At 40.3% G+C, this 24,624-nt stretch overlaps 1 protein-coding gene across 2 annotated transcripts in view; it reads right to left on the bottom strand.

The window, feature by feature from the left end:
• Nucleotides 1-23,368, bottom strand: part of LOC112217431 (ezrin) — a 58,477-nt gene extending 35,109 nt beyond the window's left edge. Inside the window, exons 1-3 of one of the 2 annotated variants that reach the window (XM_024377715.2) lie at nucleotides 23,216-23,368; nucleotides 21,994-22,085; nucleotides 6,386-6,469 (exon numbers count right to left, since the gene is read on the bottom strand). In XM_024377715.2, coding sequence (XP_024233483.1) covers nucleotides 6,386-6,469; nucleotides 21,994-22,005 — 96 coding nt within the window. In that variant the 5' untranslated portion in view covers nucleotides 22,006-22,085; nucleotides 23,216-23,368. Of the gene's footprint in view, nucleotides 1-6,385; nucleotides 6,470-21,993; nucleotides 22,086-22,318; nucleotides 22,476-23,215 lie in introns of those variants that run through there. The other variant, XM_024377714.2, reaches the window with a different exon arrangement.
• Nucleotides 23,369-24,624: the final 1,256 nt, after the last annotated feature.

Raw genomic sequence — 24,624 nt, 5'->3', positions numbered from 1 at the left:
TCCATCATAGCACTTGATGGTTTTGCGACTGTTCCAGATTGACTGACCTTCATGTCTTAAAGTAATGATGGCCTGTAATTTCTTTTTGCTTATATGAACTGTTCTTGCCATAATATGGACTTGGTATTTTATCAAATAGGGCTGGCTATCTTCTGTATACACCCCCAAAGGTGTATACTTAACCAGCACGGCTACCACAGCATTCTGTAGCGATACGCCATCCCACCCTTGTCACAACACAACTGACTTGCTCAAACGCATTAAGGAAAGACATTCCACACATTAAGGCACACCTGTTAATTGATATTGAAATGCATTACAGATGACTACCTAATGAAGCTGGTTGAGAGAATACCAAGCTGTCATCAAGGAAAGGGTGACTATTTGAAGAATCTCAAATATATTTTGATTTGTTTAACACTTTGTTACTACATAATTCCATATGCTTTATTTCATAGTTTTGATGTCTTCAATATTATTCTACAATGTAGAAAATAGTAAAAAGAAAAACCCTTGAACACGTAGGTGTTCTAAAACATTTGACCGAGAGAGAGAAAGAGATATACATATGGATGGATGGGAGGCAACAAACACATTTCACTGAGCGGTGTAAAGACAGATTGACAGGGGTGAGACAATTAGTTGTAATTTATCATAATGTTACTTTGTTGTTTGCAAGTGCACTATCCTTCTGACCCTATGCAGCCAGTTCCCATCTACTTTTTAACTCCTCGCAAGTGTGGCTTGTTTGGTGTCTGCTGTGAAGGAATAGCACAACAAGTCAACTGCTTGATTGATGAAGTCATATCATCCAGCAAAGGCAGCAGCGCAGTCATCAACTACATGCACCATGTGGGGAAACACATGTGGACCTGAATTGTGATAACTGCAGTGGCCAAAACAAGAACAAGTTTGTGCTCTGGTATTGTGCCTGGCGGACCATGCACAAGCTCCAACACAGTCCGGACTAGACATGGGCCGATTCTGATTTTTCAACGCCGATACCGATTATTGTAGTACCAAAAAAGCCCATACAGATTAAATCGGACGATTTAAAAAAAAAATGTATTTGTAATAATGACAATTACAACAATACTGAATGAACACTTATTTTAACTTCATATAATACATCAATAAAATCAATTTAGCCTCAAATAAATAATGAAACATGTTCAATTTGGTTTAAATAATGCAAAAACAAAGTGTTGGAGAAGAAAGTTAAAGTGCAATGTAAGAAAGCTAACGTTTAAGTTCCTTGCTCAGAAATTGAGAACATATGAAAGCTGGTGGTTCCTTTTAACATGAGTCTTCAATATTCCCAGGTAAGAAGTTTTAGGTTGTAGTTATTATAGGACTATTTCCCTCTATACCATTTGTATTTCATTAGCCTTTGACTATTGGATGTTCTTATAGGCACTTTAGTATTGCCAGTGTAACAGTATAGCTTCCGTTCCTCTCCTCGCCCCTACCTGGGCTCGAACCATGAACACAACAGCCTCCCTCGAAGCAGCGTTACCCATGCAGAGCAAGGGGAACAACCACTCCAAGTCTCAGAGCGAGTGACGTTTGAAACGCTATTAGCGCGCACCCCGCTAACTGGCTAGCCATTTCACATCGGTTGCACGAACCTAATCTCGGGAATTGATAGGCTTGAAGTCATAAACAGCGCAATGCTTGACACACAACGAAGAGCTGCTGGCAAAATGCACTAAAGTGCTGTTTGAATGAATGCTTACGAGCCTGCTGCTGCCTACCACTGCTCAGTCAGACTGCTCTATCAAATCATAGACTTAGTTATAACATAAACAGACAGAAATACGAGCCTTAGGTCATTAATATGGTCAAATCCGGAAACTATCATCTCAAAAACAAGACGTTTATTCTTTCAGTGAAAAACGGAACCGTTCCGTATTTTATCTAACGGGTGGAATCCATTAGTCTAAATATTCCTGTTACATTGCACAACATTCAATGCTATGTCATAATTACGTAAAATCCTGGCAAACTGTTGCATATACACTGACTCACCTGGTTAATATTGCCTGCTAACCTGGATTTCTTTTAGCTAAATATGCAGGTTTAAAAATTTGCACTTCTGTGTATTGATTTTAAGAAAGGCATTGATGTTCATGGTTAGGTACACAATGGAGCAACGATACGCACCGCATTGATTATATGCAACGCAGGACATGCTAGATAAACTAGTAATATCAACCATTTGTAGTCAACTAGTGATTATCATTGATTGATTGTTTTTTTTATAAGATAAGTTTAATGCTAGCTAGCAACTTACCTTGGCTTACTGCATCGCGTAACAGGCAGTCTCCTCGTGGAGTGCAATGTAATCAGGTGGTTAAGAGTGTTGGACTAGTTAACTGTAAGGTTGCAAGATTGAATCCACCGAGCTGACAAGGTGAAAATCTGACGTTCTGCCCCTGAACGAGGCAGTTAACCCACCGTTCCTAGGCCGTCATTGAAATTAAGAATGTGTTCTTAACTGACTTGCCTAGTTAAATAAAGATTAAATAAAAAGGTGTAAAAAAAAATATATATATATATTAATTTAAAACGGCTAAATCGGTATCCAAAAATACCAATTTCCGATTGTTATGAAAACTTCGGCCCTAATTAATCGGCCATTCCGATTAACCGGACGACCTCTAGTCCGGACGTTCACTTCCTGATCACAGACCACACCAAGTTTTCCCCACAACTTATGCTTCGGCCTCATCAAGCAGCGCTTCAGAAAGACCAGAGTGAACACCTTGTCTGAGATTGCTGGTATTGTGAAGGACAGCCCTGTGACAGGGTCAACATTCTACAGCTGGTTGGACTGGAGGATGGTACGGTGCTGGTGGAAAGCTATGGCTGGCAACAACACCCGACTCATACTTCAGGATACTGCTTCAGATCAAGCATTACTAGCACTTCAGGTGAATACATTTACATTGCATTGTATGCGGTTATTCTTCTTTTAAACTTGGGAATTGATTGTTGAATTGATGATGTACAAGGTTGTAATGTCTTCAACATTTTTTTTGTTATTTCCTGTTTTACAGCTTCGATGCTCTGGAGCCTTGTGATGTCGCCAAGGAGCGTTCCGACTCAGTCAGGACCAGGTTTCAGCTGCTGTGCAATGCTGACATCCTTCCTCCCATAGATGGTCTGCCTGTACAAGCACCACCTGAACTGGACACAGCTAGACAAACTTTTATATTTTTGAGAAGATCAGGGAGGTCAGGGACGAAAAGGCTATGGACATCACATGCCCTGCACCAAAGTCAAGGGCAGGACAGAACCAGGCTCTCCGAATATAGATTCCCTTGTTCATGCGTGGTTTGGACGGACCAGTCATCAGCACTATCTGCAGTCCCTCTATTCAAATGACTGTCTCCTAACACACACACACACACACACGTTGCTGCTACTATTCTTTTTTTATCCTGCTGCTCAGCCACTTTACCTCTGATTGTATGCATACAACTACCTCATTTATCACTATCATTACTTATATTGTTCATGTACATACTGTATATTATTTTATTTATATTAACACTATTTCTGATATTGCTACTATGCAAGTAACCATAGGCGGTACAGTTTAGACCTTCTGTAGAGACCCATCCACTTAGCAAAATATTGATATAAAATGAATAGTGATGTGTGGTCATAACATTTTGCGACATACCACACAGACTCACTAAATACAAATGCTTTGTAAATTATGTCTGAGTGTTGGAGTGTGCCCCTTGCTATCCATAAATAAATAAAATACAATTATTTTTATGTTTGGAAAAATAACGTTCCCAAAGTAAACAGCCTATTTCTCAGGACCAGATGCTAGAATATGCATATAATTGACAGCTTAAGGATAGAAAACACTAAAGTTTCCAAAACTGTAAAAATATTTCTCTGTGAGAAAAATCCAATCAGGAAGTTTCAGGCTTTTATTTTGAAGAATGAGCGTGAATGACCACATTGCGTAAGTGGACAGGTGGGGGCTCTGAGTGATTTGTGCGCAAAAGAGAAAAGGCAGCCATTGTTACTCCCATTGTTACTCCTAGTGAAAAGCCAACTGTCCCGGTTGATATATTATCGAATAGATATTTGAAAAACACCTTGAGGATTGATTATAAAAAAAACGTTTGACATGTACGTTTATGGATATAATTTGGATTTTCTGTCTGCGTTTTCGTGACCGCTCTTTCCGGTGGATTCCTGGGCATAACGCACCAAACTAACGGATGTTTTTGGATATAAAAAACATCTTTATGGAACAAAAGGAACATTTGCTGTCTAACTGCGAGTCTCTTGAGTGAAAACATCCGAAGATGATCAAAGGTAAATGATTAATTTGATTGTTTTTCTGATTTTTTGTGACCAAGTTACCTGATGCTAGGTGTACTTATTGTTTTGTTATGCTATCGATAAACTTAAAACGCTTGTATTGCTTTCGCTGTAAAGCATAATTTCACAATCTGACACACCAATTGTGCAAGTTCTCCCACTTAATAAGATGACACTTCAACTATGACAGACAAAATGAGAAAAAAAAATGCAGAAAATCACATTGTAGGATTTTTAATGGATTTATTTGCAAATTATGGTGGAAAATAAGTACTTGGTCAATAACAAAAGTTTCTCAATACTTTGTTATATACCCTTTGTTGGCAATGACAGAGGTCAAACGTTTTCTGGAAGTCTTCACACACTGTTGCTGGTATTTTGGCCCATTCCTCCATGCAGATCTAATCTAGATCAGTGATGTTTTGGGGCTGTTGCTGGGCAACACGGACTTTCAACTCCCTCCAAAGATTTTCTATGGGATTGAAATCTGGAGACTGGCTAGGCCACTCCAGGACCTTGAAATGCTTCTTACAAAGCCACTCCTTCGTTGCCCGGGCGGTGTGTTTGGGATCATTGTCATGCTGAAAGACCCAGCCACGTTTCATCTTCAATGCCCTTGCTGATTTTAGGCTTTGTTACTTTGGTCCCAGCTCTCTGCAGGTCATTCACTAGGTCCCGTGTGGTTCTGGGATTTTTGCTCACCGTTCTTGTGATCATTTTGACCCCACGGGGTGAGATCTTGCGTGGAGCCCCAGATCGAGGGAGATTATCAGGGGTCTTGTATGTCTTCCATTTCCTAATAATTGCTCCCACAGTTGATTTATTTAAACCAAGCTGCTTACCTATTGCAGATTCAGTCTTCCCAGCCTGGTGCAGGTCTACAATTTTGTTTCTGGTGTCCTTTGACAGCTCTTTGGTCTTGGCCATAGTAGAGTTTGGAGTGTGACTGTTTGAGGTTGTGGACAGGTGTATTTTATACTGATAACAAGTTCAAACAGGTGCCATTAATACAGGTAACGAGTGGAGGACAGAGGAGCCTCTTAAAGAAAAAGTTACAGGTCTGTGAGAGCCAGAAATCTTGCTTGTTTGTAGGTGACCAAATACTTGTTTTCCACCATAATTTGCTAATAAATTCATTTTAAAAAATCCTACAATGTGATTTTCTGGATTTTTTTTCTTCTCATTTTGTCTGTCATAGTTGAAGTGTACCTATTATGAAAATTACAGGCCTCTCATCTTTTTAAGTGGGAGAACTTGCACAATTGGTGGCTGACTAAATACTTTTTTGCCCCACTGTATATTGTAATCTGATCAAAGTAAAGACTTTCATCATACTCCGTTTTCTCACACTATCGTTAATCAGTTTCCGTAAACTCTTGGCTCTTAGCACAGCACCATTCCTGGTCATGGTCGTCATGGTTCCAGGAGAGAAGGGAAGGTCTGATAAGAACAGTTCCAGTTAAAATCTCTTGAAACCTTCCTTGAGAACATTAATGAGTGTGTGTGAGGACAGGACATGCCTGGAGGTATGAAGACAGAGGTGGGGGAGTAGGGTTCAGGGTGGGTCACTGGAGCAGGACCAACACACACACACACACACACACACACACACACACACACACACACACACACACACACCTAGAAAGCCTCACTAAATGGATTGTCTTATTACAGTAATGGAGAATTATTGCAAAGCAAAAACCTGCTATACATACTTGTGGTGTTGGTACGGGTTTGGTTACTACTGATAACAATACTAAACGTGTGGCTACAGATGTAGGATCTTAATTTGATTTCCCTGTTGCAGGAGAACTTTCCTGCAATGCAGGACATTTAAATATGTAATATGTCATTTCCAATTTGACATTTCAGACTTGATTTTACCTTATGAAAGAAAATGATCGACCCCTAAAAAAAAAGTCCATTAATTATAATTCACATTTCTACAAGGTTATTTTCCTGTTGTAGCAAACTGACTTAAATTAAGATCCTATATCTGTGTTAATATGACAGTCATTAGTGTACTGTTAACCCTGACCTGGTCAAAGAGCTGTTTGCCAGTGGTGCTGGGCTGAACGGCAAACTCCAGCTCAGCGTCCATGGTGGTGACGCGAACATTGACCTGAGGAGACAGAGACATGACAGAAAGACATTAGTAACACAAAAACATTCTTATTTACTATTTAGTAAAAGAGAGACACAGTTGAAGTTGGAAGTTTACATACACCTTAGCCAAATACATTTCAACTCAGTTTCACAATTCCTGACATTTAATCCTAGTAAAAATTCCCTGTTTTAGGTCAGTTAGGATCACAGTTATTTTAAGAATGTGAAATGTCAGAATAGAGAGAATTATTTATTTCAGCTTTTATTTCTATCATCACATTCCCAGTGGGTCAGAAGTTTACATACCCTCAGTATTTAGTAACATTGCCTTTAAATTGTTTAACTTGGGTCAAAATGTTTTGGGTAGCCTTCAACAAGCTTTTCACAATAAGTTGGGTGAATTTTGGCCCATTCAGCCTGACAGAGCTGGTGTAACTGAGTCAGGTTTGTAGGCCTCCTTGCTCGCTTTTTCAGTTCTGCCCACAAATTTTCTGTGTTGCTTCAATATATCCACATAATTTTCCTTCTCATGATGCCATCCATTTTGTGAAGTGCACCAGTCCTTCCTGCAGCAAAGCACTCCCACAACATGATGCTGCCACCCCCGTGCTTCACAGTTAGGATGGTGTTCTTCAGCCTGCAAGACTCCCCCTTTTTCCTCCAAACATAAAGATGGTCATTATGGCCAAACAGTTCTATTTTTGTTTCATCAGACCAGAGGACATTTCTCCAAAAAGTACGATCTTTGTCCCCATGTGCAGTTGCAAACCGTAGTCTGGCTTTTTTTTACGGCAGTTTGGAGCAGTGCTGAGTTGCCTTTCAGGTTATGTCGATATAGGACTCGTTTTACTGTGGATATAGATACGGTTGTGCCCGTTTCCTCCAGCATCTTCACAAGGTCCTTTGCTGTTCTTCTGGGATTGATTTGCACTTTTCGCACCAAAGTACAATCATTTCTAGGAGACAGAACGCGTCTCCTTCCTGAGCGGTATGAGGGCTGCGTGTTCCCATGGTGTTTATACTTGCCACTATTGTTTGTACAGATGAACAGAAATCTATAGTTTGTTAACAAGACATTTGTGGAGTGGTTGAAAAACAAGTTTTAATGACTCCAACATAAGTGTATGTAAACTTCCGACTTCAACTGTAGGTGTTCAAACACTTTAGGAAGTAACAATGAAATGACCAACTGTAGAGTAATGTACAAAAAATAAATGTACTGTACTTCAAAGGGGATGATATGTACAGACTAAACAGACCATGTGTTTATTTGCCTAGTTAAATAAAATAAAAATAAATAAACAAAAAGGTCACGTAATAGACAGAAAGACTGATCAGAGGGAACTGAGTGTGAAAATCACGTTTCACTTTAAATACTTAATCCTGGGCTCGTTTCAGATTTCACACATTAGCTAGTGTGGTAAACTGATGTATGGTTGTGAAAACCCCTACTGCACATGTAGGCCTATAGTCAGATTCAATCAAATGTATTTTATAAAGCCTTTTTTACATCAGCAGTTGTCAAAGTTCATTACACAGATACCCAGTCTAAAGCCCCAAAGAGTAACAGCACAGTGGCTAGGAAACATTCCCTAGAAGGCAGGAATATTGAAAGAAACCTAGAGAGGAAAGGCTCTGAGGGGTGCCATAGCAGCTGTAGTTAGTTACAGTAAAAGGAACAGTGTTGATTTTAGAAGGGAACCCCTAATGGAGATAGCGATAGGTGGAGAGGCAATAGTGTCATAACCCCTCGACACAGACCAGCTAATCAGGAGTTTAGCCTGTATTGACAATGGCCATCCATTTACTTCCGTTTTGAGAGAAAAGGTATGCCATTCCGTTCTTTGGTTAATAATTGATAAGACTGACCTACTGTATGCCGCACAAACATGGCAAGTCCTTATTTTTTTAGGCCTGCCTTATGGAGGTGAGCATGCAGGAATGCTTATAGACTCCTAAGTCATAAAATAAATGATAGGACACTGAACAAAAATATAAAAACGCAACATGTAAAGTGTTGGTAACATGTTTCATGAGCTATTTCTGTTTGTAAAACAATGAATTTAGCAATATCGCTTTTGTTATATGTTTAAGCAAAAAAATATTAGTCATGGCAAAATGCATAATGTAAAATAAAATAATCTCAGGAAAATTGCTGCAACATTTTTCCTCGGCTCCATGGCAGAATGTGTAGAATTGCAGGAAACTACCTTTAAAACGGCTAAAATGCATCTCAGTTTCATGGAGAAATGTGTAGAATTGCAGGATAAAAAATGTAAAAAAGTTTCAAATACAGCTGTGCTGACTGAGCCCATTGCCACGCCCCCGTCACACCCACCACCTACACCCATTTTTGACCCAGAAAAAAACCTGGCATGACTGCCTGCTTAAGGAGGTCCACTGAGGTAAATGTTTTTTTAAATATAGTATGTCGCAACGAGGGCACCCTCTGATTTCCATGAATCAAGCATGACGTCAAGATTGTAGTCTTTCAAAGACTTAATTCCATGTAGGTTAGTTCTCATCACATGATCAAATTCCTGCTACAATATATAATATTCATTACAATATCAGCATTGTAAGCGCACTAACAAACCCTAGCCCTACACCTTTCGCTTCTAGGGCTAATGTTTCAGTTGAGAAAATGAGGCCTACAGTATTTACCCAGGTTATTGGTGTGCACTGACAACCCTATAGAGATGTGTATGGACTCCGGTATGAGGGAGACTGCTGCCAACAGAGTCTTTGGTGTTTTCTGTCATCTCCTGGCCATTGTGAATGCCATTGAGGCTCTTTTTATTTATTTAACTCGGCGAGTCAGTTAAGAACAAATTCTTATTTACTATGACGACCTAACAAAGGGCCTCCTACGGGGGCTGGAATTAAGAATAAAAATATATAACAAAACACCACAACAAGAGAGACACCACAACACTAAATAAAGAGAGACCTAAGATAACATACAGTAAGTAGCATGGTAGCAACAACATGACAGCAGCACAACACGGTAGCAGCACAAATCATTGTACAAACATTATTGGGCACAGACAACAGCAAAGGGCAAGGAGGAAGAGACAACTATATCACTTGAAGCAGCCACAACTGTCAGTAAGAGTATCCATGATTGAGTCTTTGAATGAAGAGATGGAAATAAAACTGTCCGGATTGAGTGTTTGGGTCTTGGGGGTTGTCTGGTCACTGGTCACTGGTCTGCTCCGGTCCTGCAGGGGGAGGATGGACAACCTCAAAGCAAGCAGACACACCTGGTACCCCGTGACAGAGTTCAATGGAGGTACCCCTCTGTGGGATGCTCACTCCAGGTGTAGGTTGGTGTCTTTAGTCCTTCCTCCACTCCTCTGGTTCTGGTGGTGATGGTCTGGTCTCTTTCTGTTTGTCTGCTCCAGGTGGTACTGGAGGGTTCGGCAGAGGCAAGGGAGGATGGCTGCAGGCCAAGGGTAGAGGCAGTACTCTACTCGCCAGTACTCTACTCGCCTCAAGGCCTGCAGTCTACCATTTCCTCCTCAAGCAGCTGGTCTGGTGAAATTGAAGTAAGTAAACTCAATGACGCCCACTGGAAACGGTCTAACGGGATGTCTTCTGGGCTGGGGCCTGGGCTCTGACTGACTGGACTGTTTACTCACTGCCATGATGTCTAGCTGCCTCCGGCTACATACTGAGCCTATACATAATATCTGACTTGACTATGGCAGTAGATATGGCCAAATTAATTACTCCATAGAAAGAACAATTCAAAGTGAATTGACAACAAGAGAAAAGCGCATGAAAAGGTTGATTCTTATTTTTGCATCGGAAAAGCCTAAATCTACATATTGATTGTTGTGGGCAGTCCCATTTTGCAGTTGTGACTGGGCTAGTCTGCGTGTAGGAGTCCAAACAATAGGAGTGGTAGAGGTTCAAGGGTTGTTCAGTAGGGCAAACTAGCAAAATATGTTACAACAGAAAATGAACATGATATTAGACAAATTTAGCAAGTACCTACTCATTTCAAAATGCTATTTTTTCTATATTGAACACAACCCAGGACTCATTATCACCACCAAACCTGGAGGGGAGGAGCTTCTATAGGAAACAGCATCCAAAATAGGAAGGGAGAAGAGAAAAAAACTATTTACACAGCAAAACAAAGATCCCTTTTCAGCTTGGTCTCCCCAGTGGTCCCTCTCCTGCACCACTATGAATTTTAATGGCGCCCCAGCTTCCAGACTGCAGAGTCAAATTGACTCCAGGTCCGCTGTGTAAAGGAGCCAGAAAGTAATCTTCCATGTGACGACAAAGTTCAACTGACACCGGATGAGCTAAGTTGGGGAAATGGACTGGAATCCAGTACCGTTTAGCTCAGTTGGTAGAACATGGCAATTGCAGCGCCAGGGTTCTGTATTAGATTCCCACGGGGGACCAGTACAAAAAAAAGTATGACAATGTATGCACTCACAACTGTAAGTCGCTCTGGATAAGAGCATCTGCTAAATGACTAAAATGTAAATAAATATCACACACACACAGAGTACCAGTCAAGTTTGAACACACCTACTCAATCAAGGGTCTCTTTATTTTTACTCATTTCTACATTGTAAAATAATGAAGACATCAAAACAACACATGGAATCATGTAGTAACCAAAAAAAGTGTTACATCAAAATATATTTCATATTTGAGATTCTTCAAAGTAGTCATCCTTTGCCATGACAGCTTTGCACACTCTTGGCATTCTCTTGTCTGTGAGTATAACAGAACTGATATTGCAGGCGAAAGCCTGAGAAAAATCCAATCAGGAACGCAGCGGTTTCTAAATAAGAGTCCCTTCCTATGCGTCCCTATTGAGCAGTGAATGGGATATCAACGAGATTACTTTTTCTATGGCTTCCTTAATGTGTCTAGTGTCACAAGATATAGTTTCAGGCTTTTAAATTTGGAAAAATGAGCGTGAACGACAACATAGCGTCAGTGGTCGGCTGCTGGCTCTCATAGTGATTTGTGCGTAATAGACAAATGCGGCCATTGTTTGTCGCTCCTACTAAGAATCCAACTATCCCGGTTGATATATTATCGAATAGATATTTGAAAAACACCTTGAGGATTGATTATAAACAACGTTTGCCAACGTTTTTCTGTCGATATTATGGATCTAAATTTGGAATATTTTCCGGCGTTGTCGTGACCGCAATTTCCGGTCGATTTCTCAGCCAAACTGATCTATTTCGGCTATAATCTTTATGGAAAAAAGAAACATTTACTATCTAACTGGGAGTCTCGTGAGTGAAAACATCCAAAGCTCAAAGGTAAACGATTTAATTTGATTGCTTTTCGTGACCAAGTTGCCTGCTACTAGCTAGGCATAATGCTATGCTAGGCTATCGATAAACTTACACAAATGCTTGTCTTGCTTTGGCTGTAAAGCATAATTTCAAAATCTGAGATGACAGGGTGATTAACAAAAGGCTGTGTTTCAATATATTTCACTTGTGATTTCATGAATATGAATATTTTCTAGTAAGATTTTTGTCCGTTGCGTTATGCTAATTGGTGTCAGTTGATGACAATTCTCCCGGATCTGGGATGGGTAGTTCTAAGAGTTAACAGGTGTGCCTTGTTAAAAGTACATTTGTGGAATTTCTTTCCTTTCGAGCTTTGAAAGTTTCTTCAAATATAGTCGCGAAAACCATCAAGCGCTATGATGAAACTGGCTCTTATGAGGACCACCACAGGAAAGGAAGACCCAGAGTTACCTCTGTTGCAGAGGATAAGTTCCTTAGAGTTACCACTAATAAATTGCAGCCCAAATAAATGCTTCACAGAGTTCAATTAAGACACATCTCAACATCAACTGTTCAAAGGAGCCTGCGTGATTCAGGCCTTCGTGGTCGAATTGCTGCAAAGAAACCACTACTAAAAAGGACACCAATAAGAAGAGACTTCATTAGGCAAAGAAACACAAGCAATGGAAATTAGTGGTATAAATCTGTCCTTTGGTCTGGTGAGTCCAAATTTTAGATTTTTGGTTCCAACCGCCGTGTCTTTGTGATACACAGAGTAGGTGAACGGATGATCTCTGCATGTGTGGTTCCCACCGTGAAGCATGGAGGAGGTGATGTGATATACTATGATATATTTAGAATTCAAGGCACACATAACCAACATGGCTACCACAGCATTCAGCAGTGATACGCCATCCAATCTGGTTGGCACTTTGTGGGACTCGTTTGTTTTTCAACAGGACAATGACAACACACAACCAGGCTGTGTAAGGGCTATTTGACCAAGGAGAGTGATGGAGTGCTGCATCAAATGGCCTGGCCTCCACAATGACCAGACCTCAACCCAATTGAGATGGTTTGGGATGAGTTGGACTGCAGAGTGAAGAAAAAGCAGCCAACAAGTGCTCAGCATATGTGGGAACTCCTTCAAGACAGTTGGAAAAGCATTCCAGGTGAAGCTGGTTGAGAGAATGCCATGGGTGTGCAAAGCTGCCATCAAGGCAAAGGGTGGCTACTTTAAGAATCTAAAATATATTTAGATTTTTTTTAACACTTTTTTGATTACTACATGATTCCATACAGTATGTGTTATTTCATAGTTTGATGTCTTCACTTTATTCTACAATGTAGAAAATAGTAAAAATAAAGAAAAACCCTTGAACGAGTAGGTGTTCTAAAACTTTTGCATGCTCAAGAATGTGCTGGTTCGCATACCACTGCTGCCATTTAAAATGGCATTTGAGAAAATGTTTGAAACTTGGAAAATCCCCAAGAACAAAGTACATGCTGTGCTACGTGATAATGCATGTAACATGACAAAGGCTTTGGAAGAATGCGGAGTCGCCAGTTTGCCATGCATGGCACACATGCGCCAACTGGCTGTGAACTAAGGTGTTTTGGCTCAACGTAGCATATCTGACAGTGGCAACAGGTAGGAAGTTAGTGGGCCATTTTAAAACACTCACATCTAGCATACAAGCAATACAGGAGCAGCTTGGAGTGAAAACCAAAAGGCTTAAGCAAGACATTTCCACCAGATGGAACAGTACTTTTTACATGGAGAGCCTTTTTACATGGAGTGCTTGGCGTGTACGCAGCTGACTATGAGTTACCTGCAACAATCAGTACAAATCAGTGGACTCATTGAAAGCATGAACACACTCCTAGCTCCATTCGAACAACTGACTCGAGAAATAAGCTCTTCAACTGCACCTGCAGCAGACGTGATACCCTCTGCCATGGCATTGAAACGCCTTCTCAACAAAACTGCCGACACAGACCGTGGGGTTAAAACTTGCAAAAGTACTCTACTATAGAGGCTGTGAACAAGTGATTCGGTGGCATTCTCTCTGAGCCGCTTTAATGCTAGGTACAAGAACCACTACTTCGATGCAGTAAAGAAACAGGGTTTACGTGAAATGTTAGACACAGCTGGACAAGATGGAAACAGAGTGACAGGGCGCACCAAAGAAGAGGACCCACAACAGAAGAGGCCACAGTCATTCATGGCCGGTATAGGTCAAGATTTTAATTTAATGTAAAACAAAGTAGGTGTTTGTTTTTTTTGTTTTTTTATTCCGAAATGAAAGATGAAAGTGTTGAAATGTTCTCATTTTACTAGTCATGTCATTTGAGCACACTTGAAAAGTTGAAGTTGTGCCATTTATAGCAGTTCATGACAGCCTAGAGACAGACATTTTTTCAAACAATTAAAGCTAACATGATTAACTGCATTTTAGTTTAAACCAATATTCCTTTCAAATCATTTAAGTTTCTCTATACAGTTGGATAGTAAAGAGCAACCAGTGACTTAACCATCTTTGTAATGCCGGGCAGCTAAAATATGTGTGTCATGAATATCTGTTGTGCGATAAAATACATTCATGATGTGTAGTTTTTCTAATTTACAAGTTATTAAACAATCTGTTCCTAACTGAACATATTACACTTTGTTTCAACTATTTAACTGTACTATAAAAAAAAGGATGCTAAAATGTTAAATCAGTTATCGGCATCGTTTCAGCCACAAGAGCATCAGTGAGGTCGGGCACTGATGTTGGGTGACTAGGCCTGGCTCGCAGTCGGTGTTCCAATTCATCCCAAAGCTGTTTGCTGGCCAGTCAAGTTCTTCCACACCAATCTCGACAAACCATTTCGTATGGATCTCGCTTTGTGCACAGGGGCATTGTCATGCTGAGACAGGAAAGGGCCTTCCCCAAACTGTTGCCACAAAGTTGGAAGCACAGAATGTCATTGTTTGCTATAGTGTTAAGATTTCCCTTCACTGGAACCGGGCGCCCAAACCATGAAAAACAGCCCCAGACCATTATTCCTCCTCCACCAAACTCTACAGTTGGCACTATACATTGGGGCAGGTAGCGTTCTCTGGGCATCCGCCAAACCCAGATATGTCGGTCGGACTGCCAGATGGTCACTTTAATAATGTTTACATTACTCATCTCATATGTCTTTACTGTATTTTAGTCTATGCCGCTCCGACATTGCTCGTCCAAATATTTATATTCTTAATTCCATTCCTTTAGATTTGTGTGAACTGTTGTGAAATTGTTAGCTATTACTGCACTGTTGGAGCTAGAAACAAAAGCATTTCGCTACACCCGCAATAACGTCTGCTAAACATGTGTATGTGACCGATAACATTTGATGAAGTGTGATTCATCACTCCAGAAAACACGTTTCCAGAGTCCAATGGCGGTGAGCTTTACACCACTCCAGCTGACGTTTGGCATTGTGCATGGTGATCTTAAGCTTGTGTGCGGCTGCTTGGCCATGGAAACCTTAAGATAACACGCCCAGACCAACAGAGAGTGGAACCACTGCACACACGTATGTATGCATGCACACACAGGCAAACTGAAACTGACATCTGATCTCATGCAAGTCAGTGAAGGCATTCAATCAGAACTAGAGGTTGACCGATTAATTAGGGCCAATTTCAAATTTTCATAACAATCGGTAAATCAGCATTTTTGGACACCGATTATGGCCGATAACAATGCAATCCACGAGGAGACTGCGTGGCAGGCTGACCTCCTGTTACGCGAGTGCAGCAAGGAGCCAAGATAAGTGTAATGCTAGCTAGCAACTTATCTTATAGAAAACAATGAATCTTAACATAATCACTAGTTAACTACACATGGTTGATGATATTACTAGTTTAACTAGCTTGTCCTGCGTTGCATATAATCAATGCGGTGCCTGTTAATTTATCATCAAATCACAGCCTACTTTGACAAATGGGTGATGATTTAACAAAAGCGAATTTTGTGAAAGCACTGTTGTTGCACCAATGTACCTAACCATAAACATAAATGCCTTTCTTAAAATAAATACACAAGTGTATTTTTTTTAAACCTGCATATTTAGTTAAAAGAAATTCATGTTAGCAGGCAATATTAAGTAGGGAAATTGTGTCACTTCTCTTGCGTTCAGTGCAAGCAGAGTCAGGATATATAGCTGCTTGGGCCGCCTGGCTTGTTGCGAACTGTATAAAGACCATTTCTTCCAAACAAAGACCGTAATTAAATTTGCCAGAATTTTACATAATTATGACATAACATTGAAGGTTGTGCAATAAGAGCAATATTTAGACTTATGGACTGCGGTTCCGTATTTCACTGAAATAATAAACATTTTGTTTTCAAAATGATAGTTTCCAGATTTGACCATATTAATGACCAAAAGCTGGTATTTCTATGCGTTTATAATTAAGTCTGATTTGATAGAGCAGTCTGACTGAGCATTGGTAGGCAGCAGCAGGCTCGTAAGCATTCATTCAAACAGCACTTTCCTGCGTTTGCCAGCAGCTCTTCGCAATGCTTTAAGCACACCACTGTTCATGACTTCAAGCCTATCAACTCCAGAGATTAGGCTGGCAATACTTTAGTGCCTATAACAACATCCAATAGTCAAAAGGTACATGAAATACAAATGGTATAGAGAGAAATAGTCCTATAATTCCCATAATAACTACAACCTAATACTTCTTAACTGGGAATATTGAAGACTCGTTAAAAGGAACCACCAGCTTTCATATGTTCTAGGCAAGGAACTTAAACGTTATCTTTTTTACATGGCACATATTTCACTTTTACTTTCTTCTCCAACACTGTTTTTGCATTATTTAAACCAAATTGAACATGTTTCATTCTTTATTTGAGACTAAATTGATTTTATTTATGTATTAAGTTAAAATAAGTGTTCATTCAGTATTGTTGTAATTGTCATTATTACAAATATAAATAAAATAAAAATTGGCCGATTAAATCGGTATTGGCTTTTTTTGGTCCTCCAATAATTGGTATCGGCATTGAAAACTCATAATCGGTCGACCTCTACTCAGAACGTTACCAGAAAACATGACAATGCTAAAAATAAACTGGCCAAAGACCCACATTTCAATTCTTATTCTGAAACCACAAGAGAAGTAGACTGATGACAGCAAACTTCCCAACTGACTCGAAAAGGACCTAAATATACTTTCGCAAGGCACTGTATTCGGCCCCCTTGAACTTTGCGACCTTTTGCCACATTTCAGGCTTCAAACATAAAGATATAAAACTGTATTTTTTTGTGAAGAATCAACAACAAGTGGGACACAATCATGAAGTGGAACGACATTTATTGGATATTTCAAACTTTTTTAACCAATCAAAAACTGAAAAATTGGGCGTGCAAAATTATTCAGCTCTTACGGATTGTGGTTCCTGTACAGGAACCAAAATCAGCGGAAATGTCAGAGTGCCACCTGTAGTACTCGATAAAACTCTAATTTTCATTAAAACACACATGCAAGGTACTCAATTAAAGCTACTCTCGTTGTGAATCTAGCCAACATGTCAGATTTGTAAAATGCTTTTCGGCGAAAGCATGAGAAGCTATTATCTGATAGCATGCACCCCCCGAAATACCTGAACGAGACCTAAACAAAAGATTTAGCGGTAGCCGGCGCTACACAAAACGCAGAAATAAAATATAAAACATTCATGACCTTTGACGAGCTTCTTTGTTGGCACTCCTATATGTCCCATAAACATCACAATTGGGTCTTTTTCCCGATTAAATCAGTCATTGTATACCTAAAATGTCAATTTATGAAGGCCGGTCTGATCCAGGAAAATTCACCTTTACAAGACGCAGCGTCACTTTTTAAAATTAAAAAAGTTGCCTATAAACTTTTACAAATCACTACAAACTACTTTTGTAAACCATCTTTAGGTATTAATAAACGTTAATAATCGATCAAATTGATCACGGGGCGTTCTGTATTCGATAGCAGCAAGTCTTGAAATCGTCGTCCATTTTTTCACTTCCATAACTTCCTCCGGTGCACCCCAAGACAGGAAGTGCCTATACGTCATCTAACCAAGGATAAACCAGCAATGAAATGCCAGTACTGGCGACATCGTGTGGAAGCTGTAGGCATTGTAAACGGAACCTCATCTATTTTCTATCGCCTTAGACAATACATTGACTGGCGGATGAATATTTTTTTTGTGTTTTTGGTGAACAGTTTTCCCAGGGGTTTTTACTCCTGAACACGTTCTGTTATAGCCACATACATGATTTAATCAGTTTTAGAGACTTCAGAGTGTTTTCTATACACACATACTTATCATATGCATATACTATATTCCTGGCATGAGTAGCAGGATGTTGAAAAGTTGCGTGATTTTTAACAAAAAGTTGCGAAAATTCACATCATCCTTAACAGGTTTTTATAAGTTAATACTTTGTAGCGCCACCTTTTGCTGCGATTACAGCTGTAAGTCGCTTGGGGTATGTCTATCAGTTTTGCACATCGAGAGACTGAAATGTTTTCCCATTCCTCCTTGCAAAACAGCTCGAGCTCAGTGAGGTTGGATGGAGAGCATTTGTGAACAGCAGTTTTCAGTTCTTTCCACAGATTCTCGATTGGATTCAGGTCTGGACTTTGACTTGGCCATTCTAACACCTGGATATGTTTATTTTTGAACCATTCCATTGTAGATTTTGCTTTATGTTTTGGATCATTGTCTTGTTGGAAGACAAATCTCCGTCCCAGTCTCAGGTCTTTTGCAGACTCCATCAGGTTTTCTTCCAGAATGGTCCTGTATTTGGCTCCATCCATCTTCCCATAAATTTTAACCATCTTCCCTGTCCCTGCTGAAGAAAAGCAGGCCCAAACCATGATGCTGCCACCACCATGTTTGACAGTGGGGATGCTGTGTTCAGGGTGATGAGCTGTGTTGCTTTTACGCCAAACATAACGTTTTGCATTGTTGCCAAAAAGTTCAATTTTGGTTTCATCTGACCAGAGCACCTTCTTCCACATGTTTGGTGTGTCTCCCAGGTGGCTTGTGGCAAACTTTAAACTACACTTTTTATGGATATCTTTAAGAAATGGCTTTCTTCTTGCCACTCTTCCATAAAGGCCAGATTTGTGCAATATACGACTGATTGTTGTCCTATGGACAGAGTCTCCCACCTCAGCTGTAGATCTCGGCAGTTCATCCAGAGTGATCATGGGCCTCTTGGCTGCATCTCTGATCAGTCTTCTCCTTGTATGAGCTGAAAGTTGAGGGACGGCCAGGTCTTGGTAGATTTGCAGTGGTCTGATACGCCTTCCATTTCAATATTATCACTTGCACAGTGCTCCTTGGGATGTTTAAAGCTTGGGAAATCTTTTTGTATCCAAATCCGGCTTTAAACTTCTTCACAACAGTATCTCGGACCTGCCTGGTGTGTTCCTTGTTCTTCATGATGCTCTCTGCGCTTTTAACGGACCTCTGAGACTATCACAGTGCAGGTGCATTTATACGGAGACTTGATTACACACAGGTGGATTGTATTTATCATCATTAGTCATTTAGGTCAACATTGGATCATTCAGAGATCCTCACTGAACTTCTGGAGAGAGTTTGCTGCACTGCAAGTAAAGGGGCTGAATAATTTTGCACGCCCAATTTTTCAGTTTTTGATTTGTTAAAATAGTTTGAAATATCCAATAAATGTCGTTCCACTTCATGATTGTGTCCCACTTGTTGTTGATTCTTCACAAAAAAATACAGTTTTATATCTTTATGTTTGAAGCCTGAAATGTGGCAAACGGTCGCAAAGTTCAAGGGGGCCGAATACTTTCGCAAGGCACTGTATTAATCATCTAATATTGTATGCAAAGAGCTAGCCAACTTTTTAACTATGCCTGCCTGCCTATAACAAACTAACAAGTACCAGTTTGCATCTGCGTAACCCTACAGGAGCAAATACTCCATAAGGTAACTCTACAGTGGCTCTCACTTCCTCACTGTCTAGTATATAACACCCTTCACTGGTTAATGAGTTGGTCCCGAATGGTGGTGATCACCTGCATTCCCCTGTGCTGTGAACCATTCAATACGTAACCACGTGCATGGTTTACATGGCTTTACAGGAGACTGTTGCAATGTGGGGTTGTCATGGGAGCCATATAGCCATAAACAACCCATGTTCTGGGTGCAACCTGCTGACATGCAGTGCAGTGCACTACCTCCCTGCACTAGGTCCCATGGAGACTGGCGAGGGGGTAGTATACACCCCTACTGCGCCCCTTTCATTAAGGTATTTAGGACTGAAACCTCTAATATATGGATTCGTTTTGCAGACCCGGGCCCAGTACCTCAGCTTGGCCAACTTGTTGACTAAACAGTGTATTAACTTCTATTAGGAACTAAATACTATATAATGTCTAAATATATAATGATGTGGTAAGTGCTAACATGACGACTATTCAGAGTGACATGCCCAGAGGGTGTAACAGCAGGCATCATTATATCATTGAATTATCAATTATTGAAGAGAACAAATTGTTAGCAATGGGTTTCGGACAGAAGGAGGGAACACCCATACAGTATGTGTTGGTTAAGGCCACGGCTTGTGTGGCTGTGTTGTCTGTCACATGGATGGTCAAGGGGCCACGACTGCACAGAAAGAGGATTTAGGGAAAGCCAAGGAGTGAACACTGTCCCACACTTGGTGATAATGTGTTATTCTAACAAGTGTAACTCGAGCCAGAGGGAGAAGTGAGACCAAACCAGGATCTCAATCTCAGCTGCTCAACTTTCTTTTGTCAGATTTCTTTCTCTTCTTAACCAAATTAACTCAAGCCGGCTCTACTAGCTCTATATAATAGAGAAATGTTTAACACGCACCTTTCACAGTAAAAAGGATTTTGCGTCACAAAGCACAATAGAGAATCTCAATAAGATCACGTCAGTGAAACTGTCAGTTTTCTAGAAAGCCCTTCCAGTCAGTGTGTAGCAGCCACAGCCAAAACATAAACACCTATGTTGACCAACCAATGCTATGAATTAAACAACTCAGCATTTTGAGGATTAATTTGAGTTGCAAAACGATTGACGTCAAAACAAAAAATGTAAGACCAAGTTCATTAAAAATAGACTTAAAACTTAGTAATAACTTGCCATTGTAATATTTATTTCCTTGCTCTAACTTAAGTTTCAGTCATTCATGTTGAGAGAAGTGAGCCAGTGGCAGTAAGTCAATGATTATGCCTCATTGATATCATGGAAAAGAAAACAATCTGCCATTAGGCAGGGTTTTCAAGTTTTGTGCCTAACAGAGGAGTGACAGAAAGTGCAACTGTGTCATGCAGCCAGCACCACACTGATGATGTCACTACTTCCCAGTTTAGTGTGACGCTCTTAACCCTAGGGCAATTTCTAAACAAACCAACACTCTTTGTTTCTCCTCGAGTTTTCGACTAGGGGGTGTCTTGGACAAGTGGGGGACTAACTGTAAATACAATACAGTGTACTGTTCAACTATCAACTTCTCTCTAGATCACACACCGTTACAGCTATTAGCACCCCAGGAAAAGCAAAGTAGAAATTTCTCAGTTGAAGCACAGCACATGATTTTAGAGGCTGGTGTGATATTCCATATAAATCAAATAAACATTTTATTTCTCTGGCCATTTAGGTCAGATGATCCTTTACTTCCTCTCTAGCTAAAGTAATGAAAGTCCATTGATTTACTACACTTGTTGGAATTGCTTTCAAAGACAAATTTTCAACAAAAAGCTGGGCCATTGTGTACCTAGGTAGGTCACTGCTAAGATATTACATTAGGTCAAATAAAGAGGTTGTAAAAAATGACTCAACTTCATGTGAGAAACCACATATTCAGAAGTGTGATCACTTACAAGAGGCCACTTATTCTCATATTCAATATTCTCAATTCAGGAGAATGTATTTCTGTAAGTGAGGACAAAGTTCTCGTTTTCATCTACAAGTGACAGTACAAATGAAATCATAGAAACATTATACATGTTTACAACACAAATAGCCCCTATCTCTAGACTGCCATGAATACCTCCTCTCATCACGTGTAGACATCGTGGCAATAAGTCTCTTGCTTGCCTGGGTTACTCCCATCTCGACTCATGACTGGCAACGTCTCATAGTTACCAAGCATAGTTTCAGGCAACTCAGAAACACATGAAAAGCTTTGAAATAAATAAAACTACAGCAATACTTATACTTACAGCTTTCGGCATCTTGTTTCCTTCTCCTGGATCTGTGCGCGGAGCTGTCACTTTCGTTTCCAAATACCTCGGATGGTTTCCACAGTGCCTTCCTGTCAGACAGAGGGAGCGAAAGAGGAAAAACGAGTTTTAGCCACCCGGGTGATACTTAGTCAAATGGGACTACCCTTCCTGCTTTAAACGCTGCTGCGAAATAGAGACTGGTTGACGCTGCCCTTGTACAGCCGTATAGTCATAAATATGGAAGTTTAGATTAAGCGAGCCTATTCCATAAATCACAAAAACACCATAATAAAGTATCCACCCTTCTCGGTAAACATCTTACTTGAGCACCAATACCGCATCGAGGTGTGATCCTTACTTCAGCACCACAACTGTATCAACGTGTGAACCTTGCTTGGATAAAATGGTGAGGTGGACGTTCGATGTAGCCTATATGCTGCACCGTGTACAACAGATTTCATCTTGGCTACTACTGGGTGTAGTAGTACAACGTCGTCTATCCGCCAGGGACAGACACTTACAGAACTACTTGTTACGATTAGGGTCTGTTACAAATGTAACAACTTCATCAGTTGGAATCACAAGATAGCCAGGAGCTTGATTCACTTCTGAAGAAGATACACATATTAGGGTGTTTAATAATAGCCTAAACTGTTTAAACGATTTCAAAAGTAACAAACCCGTCTCGATTAGACTACACGACGTGTGTTAAAATAGATACAATGTTCCACGCGTATGGTAGGGATTTTTCTGCTTGTTCTGTTCAAATAAAACGTGTCGAGTCCACCGACCAAACCCAAATCTACAGCTAACCTAAATCTCGCTTACTCGGCTAATCAGTGAATTTGGCATAGCCAATTTTTTGTAAAATGTCATGATATTATCGAAAAGTGAATTATTTGACCCGACTCGAATAGGCTATAATTTAGGATTCTGGATTTTTTTAAATACGACTAAAATGTAGCCGTTGCATCAAGGAAGAATTTTACACATGCAATCTATATAACCTTCAACTACTAGCCTTCTACCAAGCCACATCCCCACTACAATAATCCCAGACACCTGTTGGAGATGTTTTTCCCTTTATAGGGAAGAGGCAGCAAAAGTGCTGCAACAAGTGTGGAAACAAAGTAGTTAGCATCCCTATTCTGCTCAACAGCCTTGCGTTCACATAAATATTCGATGTATAGATAACGCTATACTTTGTAGAATGTCTTACCAGAGCAGGTGTGATTTGAGATGAGATGGTTATATGGCAAGGCTGCAGCCGCGGATACTCCCCTCTGCTGAACTCGAAGCACGGAAATATGGCTGCACCGCTCACTTCAGCGCTCCTACTATTACCGCCTGCTTGCATGAGTTCCTGTTTGTCATTCGTACTCCAGAAACTCCCATCAATGACACGTACTAAGAACTGAAGTCATGCAAGCTTGTAGAAAAGTGCATAAAGACAGGGCAACCCCCCCCCCCCAAAATGATTTACATTAGGGATATGCCAACAACTCAATTTTTTTCATAATAGGGACACGTTATTTTAAAGGGGAATTTCAGCATGGCTCTTTTTATCATAGACGTTTCTATCCTAGACATCACAATTATCCAAACAACAAGCTAGAACTAGCACATTTTCATTTCACTGGTAGAATTAGAAAGTTTCGACTACCTGTGTATTGTCTGCTCATAATGAACCACAAAGTCCAGCAGACATTAGCCTTAGCAAAGACAGTAGGAACTGAGAACAAGAAATTGCATCCCTTGAGAGGGCAATAACAAGATGTATGTCAGGAGAAGTGCAGTATTATCATAAGGAGACATATTCTTGGCTGATCCATTTGTGGTTTCATGGTGGGTGAAAACAAAGTTGGGTGCTGTGGAATGGTGAAGGCAACCAGAAGTGGTCTGGTGATAATTTGTTGTGTTTCTACTGGTCAGAGGGAGCAGGTGCTCTGCGTTAAACCAATGGGGACAAGAGATGTGAATTGTTTTGCTCTCAAGAAAAGGAGTGATTACTGGGGTAGCTGTAAATGTGAAAGCTGATCAACTAAAGGGGAAGATGATACTCGTCGTTTAGTGCAACGCAGATAGGGTAGCGTGAGTAATGAAACAAAAGTTGTCTGTTCTTTTTAGTTTTGATGTTGAGTCTTTGCCCGCCAAAGTGATGTTAGGATATTTAAGTTATCCCGTACGAGCGTTGGTTCCGGAATTACGTTGTTACAGATGTCAAGTTTATGGGAATGTGGCAGCAGTGTGTAAGGAGGGAGGATCCTAGGTGTGAGAAGTGTATAGAAGGGCATGAGACAAAGGAACGTGTAGCATTGGGGAAAGTATTGGTATGTGTTAATTGTAAGAGTGCCCATGGGGCTGGGGATCAGAAATGTCCAGTGCGAGAGAGGAAGATTGAGTTTCAGGGTTAGAGTTGTGCAGAAATTGTTGTATGCTGAGACAGTGAAGAAAGTAGAGGAAGATGTGTCAAGGTGGAGGGATCCTGAAAGGAGTGGTGTGAGTAGTAGATCTGTACCAGTACAGAGGCATAGGGAAAAGAGTGATACAGTGCATTCGGAAAGTATTCAGACCGCTTGACTTTTTCTAAAAAAAAATTACGTTAACAGCCTTTTTCTAAAATTGATT

The sequence above is a fragment of the Oncorhynchus tshawytscha genome, linkage group LG18, assembly GCF_018296145.1.
Source record: "Oncorhynchus tshawytscha isolate Ot180627B linkage group LG18, Otsh_v2.0, whole genome shotgun sequence".
NCBI lineage: Eukaryota > Metazoa > Chordata > Actinopteri > Salmoniformes > Salmonidae > Oncorhynchus > Oncorhynchus tshawytscha.
The sequence above is the reverse complement of the archived record's forward strand: the minus strand, read 5'-3'. Positions and strand labels throughout refer to the sequence as shown.